This window comes from Nycticebus coucang, chromosome 21 (assembly GCF_027406575.1).
Source record: "Nycticebus coucang isolate mNycCou1 chromosome 21, mNycCou1.pri, whole genome shotgun sequence".
Taxonomy (NCBI): domain Eukaryota; kingdom Metazoa; phylum Chordata; class Mammalia; order Primates; family Lorisidae; genus Nycticebus; species Nycticebus coucang.
The window spans coordinates 57,385,759-57,404,535 of record NC_069800.1 but is presented as its reverse complement, the minus strand read 5'-3'; the positions used below and the strand labels follow the sequence as shown (position 1 = coordinate 57,404,535).

The 18,777-nt window shown below is 47.7% G+C and overlaps 1 protein-coding gene across 2 annotated transcripts; it reads left to right on the top strand.

Annotated features, from left to right (window-relative positions):
• Nucleotides 1-715: 715 nt before the first annotated feature.
• SALL4 (spalt like transcription factor 4) lies at nt 716-18,392 on the top strand. 2 transcript variants are annotated; one of them, XM_053574102.1, is made up of 4 exons: nt 716-845; nt 11,536-13,869; nt 14,664-14,944; nt 17,789-18,328. In XM_053574102.1, the coding sequence occupies exons 1-4, from the start codon at nt 716-718 to the stop codon at nt 18,206-18,208; spliced, it is 3,165 nt and encodes a 1,054-aa protein (XP_053430077.1). In that variant the 3' UTR covers nt 18,209-18,328. The 2 variants fall into 2 exon arrangements, with proteins under 2 accessions (XP_053430077.1, XP_053430076.1); XM_053574101.1 differs by lacking the exon at nt 716-845 and adding an exon at nt 2,679-2,802 and having other exon boundaries at nt 17,789-18,392.
• The last annotated feature ends 385 nt before the right edge of the window (nt 18,393-18,777 follow it).

Sequence of the window (18,777 nt, the reverse complement as noted above, 5' to 3'; positions counted from 1 at the left end):
TAAGAGTGGAGGTGGGTTTGGGAGTGGGGGCTGAGTAACACTGTTCAGTATCCTCGAAACGCAATTTAAACACTTTAATTAAAAAGAATATGGGAGGGGACACGAGTCACATGTCAGGGTTGGGGGTGTTTGTTCTTTTGTTTTTTGTTTTTGTAGATGTAAAAATGAAGCCAAAATATTCCCCTGTGAAATGACTTTCCTCCCCGGCTGGTGGACATTAACCATATAAAAGTAATTTTTGGAGCATTACCACCAAATACATCCGTTCCAAAACCTTTTAAGTACGCTCCTAGTTTTTAATTAGAAATATTCCCCACCACCCCTCCTTCTTCTTTTCCTCTCCAAGGACTCAGATAGTTGGAGCGAGGATGGGTCCCCCTCGGATTTCGTCCACGCCCCGGCCAATCTGAGCCCGGATGCTAATTAGCTGCGCTCCCCTGACCAACACGCCTTTGTCGCAAGTAGGGCCGGACTACAAAGCCCAGAATGCCTCGCCCCTCCCTGATCAATGAGGGCTTATTTAAATGATCTCTGAGGTCTTGGACCCAGGCCAATCAGCTGTCAGGGCTCATGATAAATCGCAATGCATTATTGATAATAATAATTACTGGGACATGCGCGTTCCGGACGAAGGGGGGTAAATTTCTCAACTCCAGGAATTTGTGGCGGAGAGGGCAAATAACCGCGGCTCTCCCGGCGCCCCGATGCTCGCACCATGTCGAGGCGCAAGCAGGCGAAACCCCAGCACATCAACTCCGAGGAGGACCAGGGTGAGCCACAGCCGCAGCAGCCGACCCTGGAGTTTGCAGATGCGGCCCCAGCGGCGCCGGCGGCGGGGGAGCCGGGTGAGTCGGGCAGGGGCGCCCGCCCGGGGAGGGGAGTTTCCCGGACGGACGCGGGATCCTCGAGGGCGCGGGCTTCGGGGAGCTGGCGGCGTCCAGCGCAAACTGTGATGCGGAGATTTGGGGTCCAGGTCCAGTAAAGAGAAGCAGCAACCTCGTTCTCTGCACTCCCGCCCCCTCGCAAATTATACACTTTTTCTTTTCTCTCTAGTGTAAGTTAACTCCCCAGCTCTCTCCCACCTTATTGTAAAATTGACCCCCACCCTCACTCCTGAAAGGGTTCCCTCTCCTCGTCCTCAGCCCCTCTCTTAATTGGTTCCACTCCCCTGACTAGAGCCCCCCTTGTGACTTAAGTTCCCCCTCCCTTGCGCCGCTTTTAAAAGAAAGAACCCCAGGGCTCCCCACCCTCTCCACCACCCCCTGGGGGCTTTTCTAGTGGGCTGGAGGAGGGGCGCACCCCTGGAAGACCCGGGAGGAGGGCACTCTGTTGCACGCGCCCCTGCCGGGCCGAGTGGGGGGAGGGGGCGCGACCTCTCCCCACCCTCGGGAGCCGGGGTGCCGGCCACCCGCGCTGCGGAGCGGGTCGGAAGGGCCACAGAGGTGGGGGAGGAGGGCACAATATTTCCCTTTTTGAAACGTTTCTTTTTTTGGTTTTCGCCTTTTCACTCCGGGCCGCGCCGCCCGCCGATCTTCGCCCTAACCTTTCGGGGCCTGACCTCCAGCCATCTTTGATTTCCGACTTCCTAAAAATAACCGCGGGCAGCCCGAGGGGTGCGAGCCCCTGGGGGCCAGGGTGGCGCGCGCGCCGCAGCCCAGCTGGGGAGCACTGGCCTAGCATTCTGCGTATCTTTTCTGGGGCTCTCAGATCTCCAAATTCGCGCCCCTCGGGTGAAAGGGGAGAGGTCGGGCTGCGGCTGGGCGGTCGCGGCCAGGGCGAGCTCCCGCGGCTGACCCGGCCCATGCTTCCGCGGCGAGCGGCTCCCAGGTCGAAAGGAGTTCGAGACCTCGGCCGTGCCCGGAGCGGCGGGGCACACTCCCCCACCCCACACTTATTCATAGAGGTTTTGGGAGCGAGTCGATTTCTCGCTATCTCCTTCTCGTCCCGGCCCGCCAAATTGTCGCCCGATAAGTTTTTAGCATAGACGTGGGGGGAGGGGCGTTTAAACCTCCTCTGCGGTCCCTTCCCTTCCCTCCCCTCCCCGCCTGCTTTCCAGGCTCCCTGCAGCAGAGAGGTGTGCGCGGCAGCTCCGCGCGCTTCGAGCCCGGCTCTGACACCCGGACGGTCGCCACTGTTTGGCTACCGTTCCCTCTCCTTTTTCTCGAGGAGGGAATGGACGTGTACTACATTCCCCAAATTTATAATAGCTCAGTGAAATCCCGCCTTTCCCCTAAAATAACTTTTCCAGGGCGAATTCAAAGGATCGGCTTGACCAAGGAGGCGGCCGTGCGCGGTGGGAGCGGCTGACCGTCAGGGCAGCGCACCCCCGAGATCTTAGCAGCCTGGATGGCCTCTTTGTGCCTTGGTGAGGGGAGCGAGGAGGGAGGCGAGGTCGCCTGGCCCACCTGGAACAAAAGGGTTAACCCTCGGCCCGCCCGCTTCCTCCGGAGAGGAGGGGCGAGCTCCTGGCTCTGACCCCTCCCCGGTCCTGCTCTGACCTCCCCTTCCCCCTTCCTTTTGGGTGGGCGCTCCGGAGCGGGGCTTTCGGTGGTTTGGCTCCTTTGCTGCGGGAGGTGCTTCTTACACTAGGGCTTCTGAAACGAACGCGAGTTAGAGATCAGGGGTAACCTGAGCGGGGCTAGGATCGCTGGCCTGGCTGTGCGCTCCCACCGCGATTGGGGAGGGGAGTTAGCTATTGATCGCTGGGGTTAGAGCCGGAGGTCCGGCCGGGTTGCGCGCGGGCGCCCCCTGGAGGCTCATCCTGAAGCCGAACCCTTTGCCGGGAGGCCGGCCCCTTCGCAGGTACTGGCTCTCACCTGGTGCATGGGACGGGTTGATGGGTAAATGTAAGGATGGGCTCCCGTCGCCGTCCGTGCCCGCTATTTTTTGCTAAGTCTTTGGAATTCTTAGAAAGAATTCCTCGATCCTCGGATGTGCTTGCAGAGCCTCCAGTTGCCGCCTTGGGACCGAAGTTTCTTTCCCCAAGCAGTACCGTTTTTAATGGCTGTATTTTACCTGTTTGCGTTTTATCAGCTTGAACAGATATGATAGGTATATTTTCGAAAATTAAGATTGGGCTGGTCTTATTTTGCAAATCTATTTGAGAATGCAGTTTTTGACGGAGGAAAAATGGTATCTGGCGATCAATTAGCTGATCAAAAAATCGGCAGGTGGTCGGGGAGGCTAACAACTACATACAGGAAAATTAGCATTTTCTCAAGTTTCAAATGCCCATTGTGCCAAACTGGATTACAAACATCAATGATTACGATTCCCAAGTTTCAGATAACTTACGAGCTTTGTTTCTCGACTAAAAAGTCTTACACTGGCTGTAAGGATTTTTGGCAGTAGTTAAGGTTTCAAGCCAACTTTCTGTATTAGTGTTCCTCTGGGTTCCCCGTAGGGAGAGGGGCTGCAATTTGCGCACAGCGCCTTTTGTTCATTAAAATAAATTGCGTTGTAAAATGCAGTCCCACGCCGTAACAGTGTAGAGCACACTCCAGTGCGCAAGGAAGTGATACTTTGTCATTCAAGCGGCCTTTGGCAAGCGTCCTCATGGGTTGGGGGTTGGGGAACCACCTAAACTTTAGGAGGCAGAATATAGAATTAGTATTTCCTTTTAAAGTGTGAAAAGTATGGTTGTTACCTGGGAAGTTAGGTTTTTTTGGTAAGGTCTTGGAGAGCTGGATTCCAATGTGGGTGTATGACTTTAAGCTGTGTGACCTTGAGGCCAGCTTGACTAGGGTGAGCTTTGGGGTTCTTCCTCCATACGGTGGTGCTAAAACTCTGTTTTAGATTATTGTAAATATGGAAAGCTTGCTGTGCTGGGAATATACCGTTACTCATTTGAGAGTAAATTGAGGCACCTGGTTGAAACAGCTTTGCCCATGGTGCCTTGTCCCGCTTGATTTTAGCCTTGATCTGAATCTAAGGAGTTGTTTTCAAATAGTACTTAGCGCAGTTGATGATATGATAGTGTTTTCTGTTTCTTTACTGAGGAAAGCCATGGTTAGTGTTCAGCTGGTTGGGTTTGGTGGTCTTTCATCTCTTAAAATTTTGAGATGGGTCTTAGCTTTAAGTGGTCCCAGGGAAGTAAGTTGGAAATAAAACAATGCTTGCATTTGGTTGGTTTTTCTGGGCCTTACTGCCCTAGAAGAAAAAGGATGAAAAGAATTCAAGACGTTCCCTTTCTTAATCACACTTAACCTATTGTAGTTTTGACTATTTTAAATTAATCAATGCGGACAAAAACTGCATAGCCCGTCACCACAGTCCATTTTTTTTGTCTGTGGCAGGGTTTGTCTAAGGGGGCTTTAAAGAAGGAAGGTAGCAAAAATTTGCCCCTGTCCTCATGCAGTTTCCTGACTTGCTTGGACACCAGCTGGAGCAGAATGGGGCTTGTCTCTACAGCCTTGAGAGCAGAGAGACTTAGCAGCTATAAAGCCTTCTTTGAGACTCTGCTCTATTTTTTTCCTTTTTCAACAGTCTCAGGATTTTTGATCCAAGGCTGTTTGAATTAAGTTGAAACAATTTAAGGTCTAATTTGCCATCTACTGATTAAGTTAAAGGCTTTCTACTGAAGTGCTAAAAATTAAACTGATAAAAGGGTACTTTCTTTCAACTGGTTCCACGCATAAGGACATAATTTCCTTTTGTTTTTTGGTAAGCAGTTATCCTGGGGGTGGGGAGGGTAGAAGATATTATGTGCTTCAGATAATCTACTCATTGTAGTTCTTTTAATGTTGGGATGAAAACAGATAAGCTGGAGTTGTAATACTTTTATCAAGATGTACAGGTTTTGCTTTTTAAGGCATTTTAGTGTCTCTACAATTTAATTGGCCTCTAGTAGATGAACTTTCTTCTTATACAATTGTAAGAATATTTTCTATCTATTTGGCAGTGATTGAATCTAAGACCCCTGCTGGGTTTACTGCATTCTTCCAACTTATTGGATAACTAGATGCTGAGAGATAACATTCCTAAAATTCGGGGTGGGGGTGGGGTAGAGGGATGGAAGAACTAGTTGCTGTGTAATCCCTCTGAACTTTGCTTTTTTTCCTTTTGGGTTCACTTAAGTGCCTACCCTGCAATTGTGCATAACAGAATCCTCTTACTCCTTGGCAAATACGGTTTCAGTATTTGCCAATGGTGGTCTGGATGTAGAAGTACTTTTTACTGCAGAAGCAAACAGAGCTGCTGCTGTTTTAAAACTCAAGGGGCATGTTGCTGGTATTGCTTCCAGCCTACGGAAGAGGTGAGCTTTGTGTATACAGCGAAGGCAAGCTGGTATTCAGGCCATAAATCACTCTTGGGAACTGCTGGCTCCTTTCAGAGGGGGGGGGGGGCTTAACCTTTTTTGTACCGTAGATCCCATCTCAACATGATAGGTTTAAATACACAACTAGGTCAATGCAATTTATTTTATCCAAAATTAAAACATGATTTAGGAATATGTGCTTCTTTCTTTATGAATAATACAGTAATGGCTCGGTGCCCATAGCACAGTGGTTACAGCGCCAGCCACATACACCGAAGTTGGCGGGTTCGAACCTGGCCCAAGCCAGCTAACCAATTATGACAACTGCAACAACAACAACAACAAAAAATAGCTGGGCATTGTGGCAGGTGCCTGTAGTCCCAGCTACAGGGGAGGTAAGAGAGGCTGAGGCAAGAGGATTGCTTAAGCCCAAGAGTTTGAGGTTGCTGTGAGCTGTGATGCACAGCACTCTACTGAGGGCAAAGTGAGACTGTCTCCAAAAATAATAATAATAATAATAATCTCTCAGGTAAGTACCAGAATTTCTAAGTCATGCAACAACTATAATAACAGCATATGAAGTGTCTGTGGCCTTCCAGACAAAAGTCACAATTTCTGCTAATATCACTGGAAAGAAATGTTAAATTTTACTTCATCTTAGTGAAGATATTTATTTTTTTCTTACCTAATTTTAAGGTAGGGTCTACTAGCTTAAAAATGCCTGTTTTAGAACGTGCAGTTTCAGTCGGGGGATATTGTCCCAAAGAGGATAAAAATTGTTTTAGGAGGAACAAAACAGTTACTGACATTACAATGGATTGTGGCCATCCAAACGTTCAGAGTACATAAATGTATACAGTATATTTTTAATATTAAAATTACATGGGAGAGATGATTAGGAGAACATTTAAAAGCATCCCTGGGCGGCGCCTGTGGCTCAGTGAGTAGGGCGCCGGCCCCATATACCGAGGGTGGTGGGTTCAAACCCAGCCCCGGCCAAACTGCAACCAAAAAATAGCCGGGCGTTGTGGCGGGCGCCTGTAGTCCCAGCTGCTCGGGAGGCTGAGGCAAGAGAATCGCGTAAGCCCAAGACTTAGAGGTTGCTGTGAGCCGTGTGACGCCACGGCACTCTACCAAGGGCGGTACAGTGAGACTCTGTCTCTACAAAAAAAATAAAAAAAAATAAAAAAATAAAAGCATCCCTAGAGGCATGAAGTGGTGATGGGCGGTGGTAAACTCTGCTGCTGAAGAAACAATTGTGCATTGGACCACTCATTTTAGTTCTTTTTTCATTAAACAATCCAATGCCTGCACTTCTGCCTTCTGGCCAGCACTATGTCATCTTCAGCCATTGAATTATTTCTGAGCCTCAGTTTTTCACATCTGCAAAATGGGGACCAATATTCTTGTTTCCATACTTAGGAAGATCAGTGACTTAAGGTGTATGAGTCTGAAGTGTCCTGGTTTGGGGAGGGTGGTGATAGCGCTTAGCTTTGGCCCTTAACATGTGGATTTGAGTGGTTGGTCAACATTTTTGCATGGAAATCTTTTTTAAAGATTTCCGTAAGTAGAATAGTTGGCACAAAGGGCAAATTAAAGAGGTCTGGCTTGACTCAGGAGATGGCTGAGGGCTTTGATTTTTATTTAAAAGAAACCATAGTACAAAACCAAACAGTTGATGGAGTTTTTCACTTGGGGCTTCTAACCTAGTCTCCAGGAGGAGAAGACTTGGAACAGTTTCTCTTCTATGGTTTCAAGTTTTCTACATACATATTTATATTTTTATGTGCAAACACAAGTGGTGGCACATTATATGTTATACATCCTGTTTTGCCTTTAATTTCTCCTCATGAAATGAAATCTTGGACATTTGTCCTATTGAACCCCACATCACGTAGGTCTGCTTTATTTTCGTGGGCTTCAAAGTGTTCCTCTTTTCTATACCCAATGTATTTAACCCCAAATTTGCCAATGGACCAGGGTGGATCTGTTTTTGTTGTTGCTGTTTGTTAATCCAGAGTGGACCTAAAGTTTTTGTGTGATTTAAAATAGCTTAACGTAGTAAGTTGCACATGAATTTTATGGATAACCCTGTGTAAGAAATGCTGTAAGAGTCACCCAGGAATTGCTGAGTCAAAGGAGAATTGCACTAAAATGGTGATATCAGATCACTCCCTGCAAAAGCTATATCCATGCATCCACACCCACCAATAGGATGTATTTCCCCCAAAGAGAAATTTTTTAAAGGCTTCCTTTTTTAAAGTTCTGGACACATAGTGACCAAGATTGCAGTTCCAGAAAGATTGTGTTGGGTAACACTCCCCTAATAGGTAGATAAGATTTATCTGGGAACCCCCAACTCCCAGATAAATAGTTCTCAGGGTTCGAGGCATTGACGACTGTTTTTAACTTTTGAAATAGGGCTGAGTCGGGGTAGTAGTGGAGTCTTAAGAAAGGAGGTTTCATACCATCCCTTGTTCTGGAACGCTCATCTGGAAATAGACATGTTTTGTATCTGAATACTTTGAGTCACTTCTGGAAGCTCCAGATACAGGACAGTAATAAGTGTTTTACTGTCACCCCTCCTAACCTACCCAACCCTCCTGGCTTTCCTGTCCCACTTAGGGTTTCTGTGAGAGGAAAGATAGTTGCAATTTAAACAGAAGAAACATGATGGGAAGTTCAGAGAGAGGGTCTGGGCACTGCATGGCTGGGTTTCCACAGTGGCTGTGTGGTTCATGTGCACATGAACTTGGGGAAGTTAACATCTCCTGTGCCTCGGTTTCTCCGTATGTCAAATAAGAAAATAGTCCCTGTCTGCTAGAATTGCTAATAACAAATGGTTTAGAATTACACCTGGCACTTAACAATGTCTAATTATGTTAGCTTGGGCAGGTGACCGCTCAGAGCCTCCGTTTTTCCGATCTTTAGATAGGGTTGCAGTTGAATGGGCTTGAATGATGATAGTGAGGGGCATCCGAGAGTGGTCTGAATTACAGGAGGTTGATTGGGTCATTTGTTCCCCCCTGGGTCCCTACTCCCTCCCTAGCCCACAGTAGGAGGTGAGCAGTACTGTTGAATGAGTTAGGCATTAAACGACTATTGAAACTCATTGTTCTCAGCAGTCCTGGTTGAATTAATAACTTTACCTAATCCAGGCATCTTACCTTATGAGGCTGCCATCTGATCGTGCATGATTATGCGTGTTTAGTAGACATTCTTACTTTATCTACCCAGTTACTGACAGGCGGTAGCCAGATTGGCCCTGGCCAGTTCTCTGTCCTCAGGCAGACCAGCCCCAGTTATGATTGTTATCTCCTTCCCTGGTCCACCCTCAACACACAAAAAACTTCGTTTTATTACCTAGTCTGAAATACATGCAGATTAAGATTGTATTTTTTTTTTAATATTTTAAATTTTTTTGTTTTTTTTTTTTTTTGAGATAGTCTCCATTGTCACCCTCCGTAGAGTGCCTTGGCGTCAGACGTCATAGCTCATAGCAACCTCAAACTCTTGGGCTCAAGCAATCGTCTTGCCTCAGCCTCCCGAGTAGCTGAGACTATAGGTGCCCACAGTAATGCCTGGCTATTTCTTTTTTTAAGAGAGGGGGGTCTCGCTCTAGCTCAGGCTGTCTACACTCAAGCAGTCCACCTGCCTCAGCTTCCTAGAGTGCTTAAGATCAGTCAGTCCCTCTTCCAAACTGTTGGTGGCTCTTCTAAACAGTCCAAAAAAGCCCTGGGTTTAAGACAGTGGTTCTCAACCTTCCGGATGCCACAGCCCTTTAATACAGTTCCTGTGGGTCGTGGTTCCTGTGGGTCACGACCCACAGGTTGAGAACTGCTGGCTTAAGAGGTATAATCACCCCAGAAGTTGAAAGTAAAATATGTTAGTTTGCTAACCTAAAAGGTAATAAGGTATTTAATTTTACATTAAATAATGTAATTTATTACATTAATGTATTTTAATTAAAATACATTTAAATAATGCATTTTAATTACAGTGGTGGGAACTCTTCCTGGCCTTTCCTTCCATGCATTGTACTTTTTTTTTTTTTTTTTTTCAGACAGAGTCTCAAGCTTTCACCCTGGGTAGAGAGTGCTTCAGCCTCCCAAATAGCTGGGACTATAGACACCCACCACAATGCCCAGCTAGTTTTTGGTTGTGGGTGTCACTGTTGTTTGGCAGGCCCAGGCTGCATTTGAACCCACCAGCTCTGGTGCATGTGGCTGGTGCCCTAGCCACTGAGTTACAAGCGCCGAGCCTACATTGTACTATCAAATGTAGGTTTTCTTTTAAGTGAAAGGGTCATTTTTTTTTTTTTACATGTTGTTCAGCAGCCTGTTTCTCTCACCTAACTTTCTATAGCTTATAGAAATTCTGCATCTTAGCCGGGCGTTGTGGTGGGCGCCTGTAGTCCCAGCTACTCGGGAGGCTGAGGCAGGAGAATCGTCTAAGCCCAGGAGTTGGAGGTTGCTGTGAGCTGTGTGACGCTACAGCACTCTACCAACGGCAATAAAGTGAAACTCTGTCTCTACAAAAAAAAGAAAAAAAAAGAAAGAAATTCTGCATCTATGCAATATGGCTGGGCCAATTTTTACTTCTTTGCTGCTATAAACATGTGTTTCTGCCCAAGATAACCTTCTTCATACCTAGATTGCTGTACATGTGTGCAAACATCTCTATGGTTGAGATTCATAGGCTCTGAGGTATGCCCAGGACTTAATCCTGAAGCCCCAAGCTCCAGTGGGCTTCTTAGCACAGCGGGGAGGTGAGGACAATGAGGTGACTTTAAGAGACTTTTCCAGACTTCTTATGCAAAGAATCTCAGCATCTGTCCCAACGCTCAGGCCCAAGAAGGAATTATGTATAGACAGCACTAACGAGGCCCCAGTTGCAAAAGAAATCCATGGATTGATCATTTTTAGGAATAGGACTGTCTTATTTTGTATATTTAAATTTAAGAGAAATAGAATTATAACATTAACACACATGACAGGTGGGGGATTTTGGAATCCATCAGTCCTATCTCTTTACAGAATGATTTCCATTTTTTTCCCTTTACTGTCCTATTAAATGGGATTTCCATTGGATTTTTCACAATAATGGAAGATAAATGAGGTCTTTCTATTACCGTGTCTTACTTCACTGCAGTCTTTTTCAGTGTTTTCCCATCTCTCTTGGCCTTGCTGTCTGAATTGATGTGGAGTGTCCTCCACATTTCAAGTGAATTTAGTGCTGCCATCATAATTGTTGGTACCTTTAAACATTTATAGTCCCTGCTAAGTAGGTGCTCATTATGATGGTTGAATGAATGATTTTCTGCAGTTTTACTCTCAGGGGGGAGACCAACAACTATTTCTGGAGAAGGTTTCCTATGTTCTTTTTGTTGACTACGTGAAATCCACATGTCTTTACCAGCTGGCTCTGCAGAGGACACAAAAGATTTGGACAGGAATTACTTTAACAAATTCTGTGCACCTGCCAGGGCTACTATGACCAGACGATCTAAAAGAGAGTCTCATCTGTTATCCTTAGTTGGCTTCCAGCAGTCCCGGGCTTAGGGCCACATATCTCCCGCCTTTGTCTTTGTCTTCATCTTCACATGGCCTCTATTCCCTGTTTTGTTTCAAAGCTCGTATTTCCTTTCTCTCTTTCTTCCTCTCCCCCTTTTTTGAAACAGAGTCTTACTCTGTCACCCTGAGTAGAGCGCCATGGCACCACAGCCTGCAGCAACCTCAAACTCTTGGGCTCAAACAATTCTCTTGCCTCAGCCGCTCAAGTAGTTGGAACTACAGGTGCCCACCACAATGCCCAGCTACTTTTTGTTTAATTTTGTTTAGAGAGGGGAGTCTCGCTCTTGCTCAGGCTGGTCTTGAAATCCTGAGCTCAAGCAATCTGCCTGCCTCCGCCTCCCAGAGTGCAGGGATTACAGGTGCGAGCCCCTGTGCCCGGATGTTTCCTTTCTCTTAATAACTTTGCCAGGCATTAGAGCCCAACTTAATTATGTTCACCAAGATCTTATCCATATATGATCGAAAGCATGGGTGTGGAGTTGGGGTTAAGGTTTGGCCACATCTTTTGGAGATGGGGCTGCGGGGTACATAATTCTAACCACAGCATAAGCGGTTAGTTCATTCTGACTCTTTCGACGACTTTACACAATCTTGGGCATAGATAACAAAGACCTTTGTTATGTTGTGAGCTGTGATTCTTTCCCCAAACCATCCCCCATACTTTTTGGGGGAGCAGAGTTCTTAGCTTTTTCTCTCTTGTCACAGGTACTCCAATGAACCACCCAGGGAATGATGAGGAGGCCAGTGGGGAGGAAGTTACGGCAAAGCGGCCTCGCCGGGAGGACACACACGTCTGCGAGAAATGCTGTGCGGAATTCTTTAGCATCTCTGAGTTCTTGGAACATAAGAAAAATTGCACTAAAAATCCACCTGTCCTCATCATGAATGACAGCGAGGGGCCAGTGCCTTCTGAAGACTTCTCTGGAGCTGTGCTGAGTCACCGGCCACCCAGTCCAAGCAGTAAGGATGGTCACAGGGAGCATGGTGGCAGCTCAGGGGACATGAAGGAGAAGCCAGGTGCAGAATCGGTGGTGTACTTAAAGGCAGAGACGGCTCTGCCACCCGCGCCCCAGGACATAAGCTATTTACCCAAAGGCAAAGTGGCCAACACTAACGTGACTCTGCAGGCGCTGCGGGGCACCAAGGTGGCTGTGAATCAGCGGAGTGCGGACGCGCTGCCAGCCCCTGTGCCCGGTGCCAACAGCATCCCCTGGGTCCTCGAGCAGATCCTGTGTCTGCAGCAGCAGCAGCTACAGCAAATCCAGCTCACCGAGCAGATCCGGGTGCAGGTGAACATGTGGGCCACCCATGCCCTCCACGCAGGCGGGGCAGGGGCTGACACCCTGAAGACCTTGGGCAGCCACATGTCCCAGCAGGTTTCCGCAGCTGTGGCTTTGCTCAGCCAGAAAGCTGGAAGCCAAGGTCTGTCTCTGGATGCCTTGAAACAAGCCAAGCTACCTCATGCCAATATCCCTTCCACTGCCAGCTCTCTGTCCCCAGGGCTGACACCCTTTGCACTGAAGCCGGATGGGACGAGGGTGCTCCCGAATGTCATGTCTCGCCTCCCGAGTCCTTTGCTCCCTCAGGCCCCGGGCTCGGTGCTCTTCCAGAGTCCTTTCTCCACTGTGGCACTAGACCCATCCAAGAAAGGGAAAGGGAAGCCACCGAGCCTCTCCGCGGTGGATGTCAAACCCAGAGATGAGACCATCCTCTCCAAGCACAAGTGTAAGTACTGTAGCAAGGTTTTTGGGACTGATAGCTCCTTGCAGATCCACCTCCGCTCCCACACTGGAGAGAGACCCTTCGTGTGCTCTGTCTGTGGTCATCGCTTCACCACCAAGGGCAACCTCAAGGTGCACTTTCACCGACACCCCCAGGTGAAGGCAAACCCCCAGCTGTTTGCTGAGTTCCAGGACAAAATGGTGGCCGGCAATGGTGCCCCCTATGCAGTCTCTGTGCCTGTCCCTCTAGACGAGTCCAGTCTCTCTCTAGACAGCAAACCCGTCCTTGTCACCTCCTCTGTAGGGCTACCTCACAATCTCTCTTCAGGGACTACTACCCCAAAGGACCTTATGGCTAGCCCGTTGCCCCACGACCTGCAGCCCGGGCCTTCTCTAGAAAGTGAGGGTGGACCCACACTCCTCGGGGTGGGGCCAAACCATAATTCCCCAAGGGTTGGTGTCTTCCAAGGGAGTGGGACCCCTGAGCCAGGGTCAGAGACCCTGAAATTGCAGCAGCTGGTGGAGAACATCGACAAGGCTACCACTGACCCCAATGAATGTCTCATTTGCCACCGGGTCCTGAGCTGCCAAAGCTCCCTCAAAATGCATTACCGCACCCACACCGGGGAGAGACCGTTCCAGTGTAAGATCTGTGGCCGAGCTTTCTCCACCAAAGGCAACTTGAAGACACACCTCGGGGTTCACCGCACCAACACATCCATAAAGATGCAACACTCATGCCCCATCTGCCAGAAGAAGTTCACCAACGCTGTGCTGCTGCAGCAGCACATTCGGATGCACATGGGCGGTCAGATCCCCAACACGCCCCTGCCAGAGAGTCCCTGCGATTTCACGGGTCCCGAGCCCACGATGCTCAGTGAGAACGGCAGTGTGCGTGCCATCTGCCATGATGATGTGGTGGAAAGCATTGATGTGGACGAGCTCAGCTCCCAGGAGGCCCCCAGCAGCTCCTCGAAGGTCTCTGCACCCCTTGGCAGCCTCCACTCTGCATCGCCCACTCTGGGGTTTGCTGTGATGGCGTCCCTAGATGCCCCGGGGAAAGTGGGTCCTGCCCCATTCGGCCTACAGAGGCAGAGCAGCCGAGAAAACGGTTCAGTGGAGAGCGACGGCTTGACCAACGACTCGTCCTCGCAGTTGGGAGACCAGGAGTATCAGAGCCGAAGTCCAGACATCGTGGAGACCGCATGCTTCCAGGCGGTCTCCCCAGCCGATAGCCAGGCAGAAAGCATCAAGTCAAAATCTCCCGATGCCGGGGGCAAAGCTGAGAGCTCCGAGAACAGCCGCCCTGAGATGGAAGGTGATATAGAACTTTGGATTTAACTTATGTCCATTGTGGGCGTGAGGTCGTCAAAAAAGGAGCCTGGGTTGAACTTTACAAATGGAGAGTATGATCTGAAGCAGCCCCTTCCATAGGGCAGTTAGCTTTTCTGTACCTCTGGGTAGAGGGAAGTAACAACTACCTCTATCCTAGTAGCGACCCTGCTTTTTATACGTACTGAATAATGCATCTGGGTATGGACAGCATGCTTTTCTGTTGGTTTTGTTTGTCTTTGAGCCCCAGGGAGACACATGGGTGATTTTAAGTAAATTCCATTGGTAGTTATGTTTGGGGAAGTTGGCACTGCTCTTTGGGCATTGGCATAAGTCATAGTTCCTTGATTCTGAGGTCCCACTCTAACGTCAAGTTTGCAAATGAATCACTCTTGCGGGGAGGAAAGACTAGGTGCCTGTTAATGTCATGAATGATAAATAGAGAAGCAGCTACATTATAGACTCAAAGAGAGATGGTGTCTGGGCATAGTCGAAAGGTGGTTTTTTATGCAGAAATTTGAACTTGAATTACATGTGTGTTCCCGTGTTGCCCATATCTTGATTCATCCTCCCTGCCCCCCAAATGGTACATTTTCCTAAGTGTTTTGAGTCTTTATTCTTTGCACAGCTTCAAAGGAGGCTGCTTTTGAGGTGTACATTTTCTGTAAGCCATCTCCAGGCTCTCAAAACTAGTGGCCCCTTGTCTTTTTTATTTTGAAGAATGGATGACTGGGATGATAAAGGTTTGGATTTTTCTTTTTTCCCCCCTCCACTTACCAGCTCGGAGCAGTCTCCCTTCAACATTTATCCGAACCCAGCCAACCTATGTCAAAGTGGAAGTTCCTGGCACGTTTGTGGGACCCTCAGCCTTGTCCCCAGGGATGACCCCTTTGTTGGCGGCCCAGCCACGCCGACAGGCCAAGCAACATGGCTGCACGCGGTGTGGGAAGAACTTCTCTTCTGCCAGCGCGCTCCAGATTCACGAGCGGACTCACACGGGAGAGAAGCCTTTTGTGTGCAACATATGCGGGCGAGCTTTTACCACCAAGGGCAACTTGAAGGTGGGTTTTTCTAGGCTTTCAACAAGGGACGGGGCTGGGCACCCATGGCGTCTTTTATTGCATCATCTGCCATGGGCCAGTTCTTCCATTAAGACATTGTGGGATATATGGACGCATCTCAGCTTGCTCTTGAACTATTTTATTTTACAGAAGTATGTGTTCTCACATTACGGCATTTCAAGTTGAAATGATGCTTACAGCGAGAAGGCGAGGAAAGCATGGTGACAGGAATGGGTGACGGCTTTTTCTGATCTTAGGGGCACATTTAATATGTCTTACATTTTTACAAGCAGGACAAGGTTGACTTCATGCTCTAGTCTTTCAGTCCAGGGTGGATAGTTTTCTTCCCAGTGGTAGGAGACCATGATTTCTTAGAACAATAGTTACATGGATGTATGAAATAAAGCCTGGAAACATAGATGGTATTTGTCGTATGACGAGGTGGTATGTGATCACCTAGACCCGATGGCCACTCAGGTTTTTGGCGTTGGTTTTTGTGTACCTCACCTGCTAAGTTGAAATAAATACTGTGTTTATGATACAATACCACTGGAGTCAAAAAGAAAAAGCCTCTCGGTTATTGGCCCTGCTTTTTTTAATTTATTTATTTATTTGAGATAGAGTCTCCCTTTGTCACCCTTGGTAGAGTGCGGTGGTATCATTATAGCTCACAGCAACCTCAGACTTTTGGGGCTCAAGTGATCCTCTCACCTCAGCCTTTCAAGTAGCTAGGACTATAGGTGCCTGCCACAACTCCCACCTATTTTTTAGAGACAGGGTCTCACCCTTGCTCAGCCTGGTCTGGAACTCCTGAGCTCAAGCAGTTTGCCTGCCTTGGCCTTCCAGAGTGCTAGGATTACAGGCGTGAGCCACAGGCGTGCCCGCCTCAGCCATGCTTTTAAGAACTGAGCAGCTAGGTCCTTCCAGAAGGTGATCTATATATTGTCATTATTGTTAGGATAAGTTGGTTTCACCTGAGATTTCATTAGGGCGGAATCTCCCATGTAAGGATAGAAAACGCTATTCATTGGAATACAGGATGGTAAGGGGGGGCTTTTTTTTTTTTTTTTTTTTGAGAGAGAGAGGTTCTCACTGTGCTGTCCAGGCCGGAGTCCAATGCCATGGTATCAGCCTAGCTCCCAGTAACCTCAGATACCTGAGTTCAAGCAGTCTTCCTGTTGCAGCCTCCTCAGTAATTAAAACTACAGGAACCAGCCACAATGCCCGGCTAATTTTTCTTTTATTTTTTTCTTTTTAAGTAGTGATGGGGTCTTGCTCTTGCTTGGGCTGATCTCAAACTCCTGAGCTCATGCGATCTACCCACCTCAGCCTCCCAGAGTGTTAAGATTACAGACATGAGCCATTGCACTCAGCCCAAGTATATACATTTTAAGAAAGGAAAAAAACAGTATTAAATTTGTAATATTCAAGTCACATTTGACTTGTGCAATTACAAGAGGTACTCAATATAACTTGTATTCACCTTATTGGAATATACTGAGCATTATTATAATTTTAATACAGGATTTTCTCTTTCTTTCTTTTTTTTTTTTTTTTTTTTTTGTAGAGACAGAGTCTCACTTTATGGCCCTCGGTAGAGTGCCGTGGCCTCACACAGCTCACAGCAACCTCCAACTCATGGGCTTAAGCGATTCTCTTTCCTCAGCCTCCCGAGTAGCTGGGACTACAGGCCACAACGCCCAGCTATTTTTGGGTTGCAGTTCAGCCGGGATTGGGTTTGAACCCGCCACCCTCGGTATATGGGGCCGGCGCCTAACCGACTGAGCCACAGGCGCCGCCCAATTTTCCCTTTCTTAAAATGTGTTTTTTTGGCACCCTCTATATTCAAAAGTTTTAACCATAGTGCTTGATTGGAACAATGCCCAGCACGTAGTAGGTGTTCATATAAGTGCAGAGACAGAATGTAAGCTCCACTTAGGTGGCTTTAGGCAGGCATACTGGCCAGGGGATATATGAAGTCTAGTTTCTAAACACCAGGTACAGACAGTCTTTGGTAAGTGATACACGTTCAGTAGAAACCATTCTTTGGATACCCACACAACTATTCTGTTTTTCTTTCCTCCTCTCCTCTCCCCTCCCCTCCCCAACAGAATCTTGCTACAGAGTCTCACTACGCTACCCTTGGTGGGTGCTGTGGTGTCACAGCTCACAGCAACCTTAAACTCTTGGGCTTATGCAGGTCTTTTATTTATTTATTTATTTGCAGTTTTTGGTCAGTGCCCTACCCCTTTGAGCTACAGGCGCCCTCCACAACACCCTTCTATTTTTTTTGTTGCAGTTGTCTTTGTTGTTTAGCAGACCCCGGCTAGGTTCGAACCCGCCTACCTCGGTGTGTATGGCTGGCGCCCTAACCACTGAGTTACGGGCACTGAGCCTACTATTCCGTTTTTCACATTCAGTATAATATCCAGTAAATTACATGAGGTTTTCAATGCTTTTTCTTTATAGGCTGAGTCTGAGATGACTTGCTGATGTAAGTGTTCTAAGCAGGAAGGCAGACAATTTGTGATGGGTTTACTGGGGTAGAGTCTCCATAAGTCTAGGAGCATCTGTATGTTCACATGCTCCTTAGAGCTAAACCCAGATAGTCTCACTCTGTCACCCTGGGTAGTGTGCCATGGCATCATAGCTCACAGCAACCTCCAACACTTGGGCTTAAGCAATCCTCTTGTCTTAGTCTCCTGAGTAGCTGGGACTACAGGTACCCATTTCCAACTCTGGGGCTCAGGTGATCCGCCCACCTTGGCCTCCCAGGGTGGTAGATGTGAGCTCCAGTGCCTGGCTAAATCTCTGTTTTGATGAAAACCTTTCTCATTCCCATAGGTCCACTACATGACCCACGGGGCAAACAATAACTCAGCACGCCGCGGGAGGAAGCTGGCCATCGAGAACACCATGGCTCTGTTAGGTACGGACGGAAAGAGAGTCTCAGAAATGTTTCCCAAGGAAATCCTGGCCCCTTCAGTGAACATGGACCCGGTGGTGTGGAACCAGTACACCAACATGCTCAATGGCGGTCTGACCATGAAGGCCAACGAGATCTCTGTGATCCAGAGTGGTGGGATTCCCACCCTCCCAGTTTCCCTGGGGACCAGCTCTCTCGTGAATAACGCCCCTACCTCCAAGATGGATGGTTCCCAATCAGGTGTCAGCGCCGATGTGGAAAAGCCAGGGGCTACTGACGGCGTTCCCAAACACCAGTTCCCTCACTTCCTGGAAGAAAACAAGATTGCAGTCAGCTAAGCCAAAGGAGAAACCCAGGCAGAGCGGACTCTCTGGAATCTGCTCTTCTCATTTCCTTTCAGAACCCATCTCTTCTTCCTGTTTTCCTTTTTCTTACTGATATGCGAATGATGTTTACTAAGGTTGTGACCACAACCTCTGGCAGTCTTACAATCACAATTGTTGCTATGCTGCTTTGCAAAAAAAAAAAATGAAAAATCAAAAAAAAAAAATTCATACCAAAACAGACTAGAATTTTTTTTTTTTTTTTTTAATTTTGGAAAGAAGCGGGTCTTGCAAAGTAGCTTTGTTACTTGTGATAAACTGTATACTTAGAACCTTGTACAGATGTAGAGTGACTTTTTCCAAAGACTGTTACCTATTGTAAGGTAGAACAGTTGGAATTACTGAACCACAATGGAAAAGATAACTACTTAGCCTAAGTGGAGGGGGTGGGGGTCCTGTGTACTTCCATGGTAACTGCGGGTAAGTGGACAAGGTCTGTCATCGATCTATTTAGGGACTTGTTTTATAAATGCCCCCAACCCTGTCCCCATCTTTTTTCTTTTTCTTTCTTTTTTTTTTTTTGA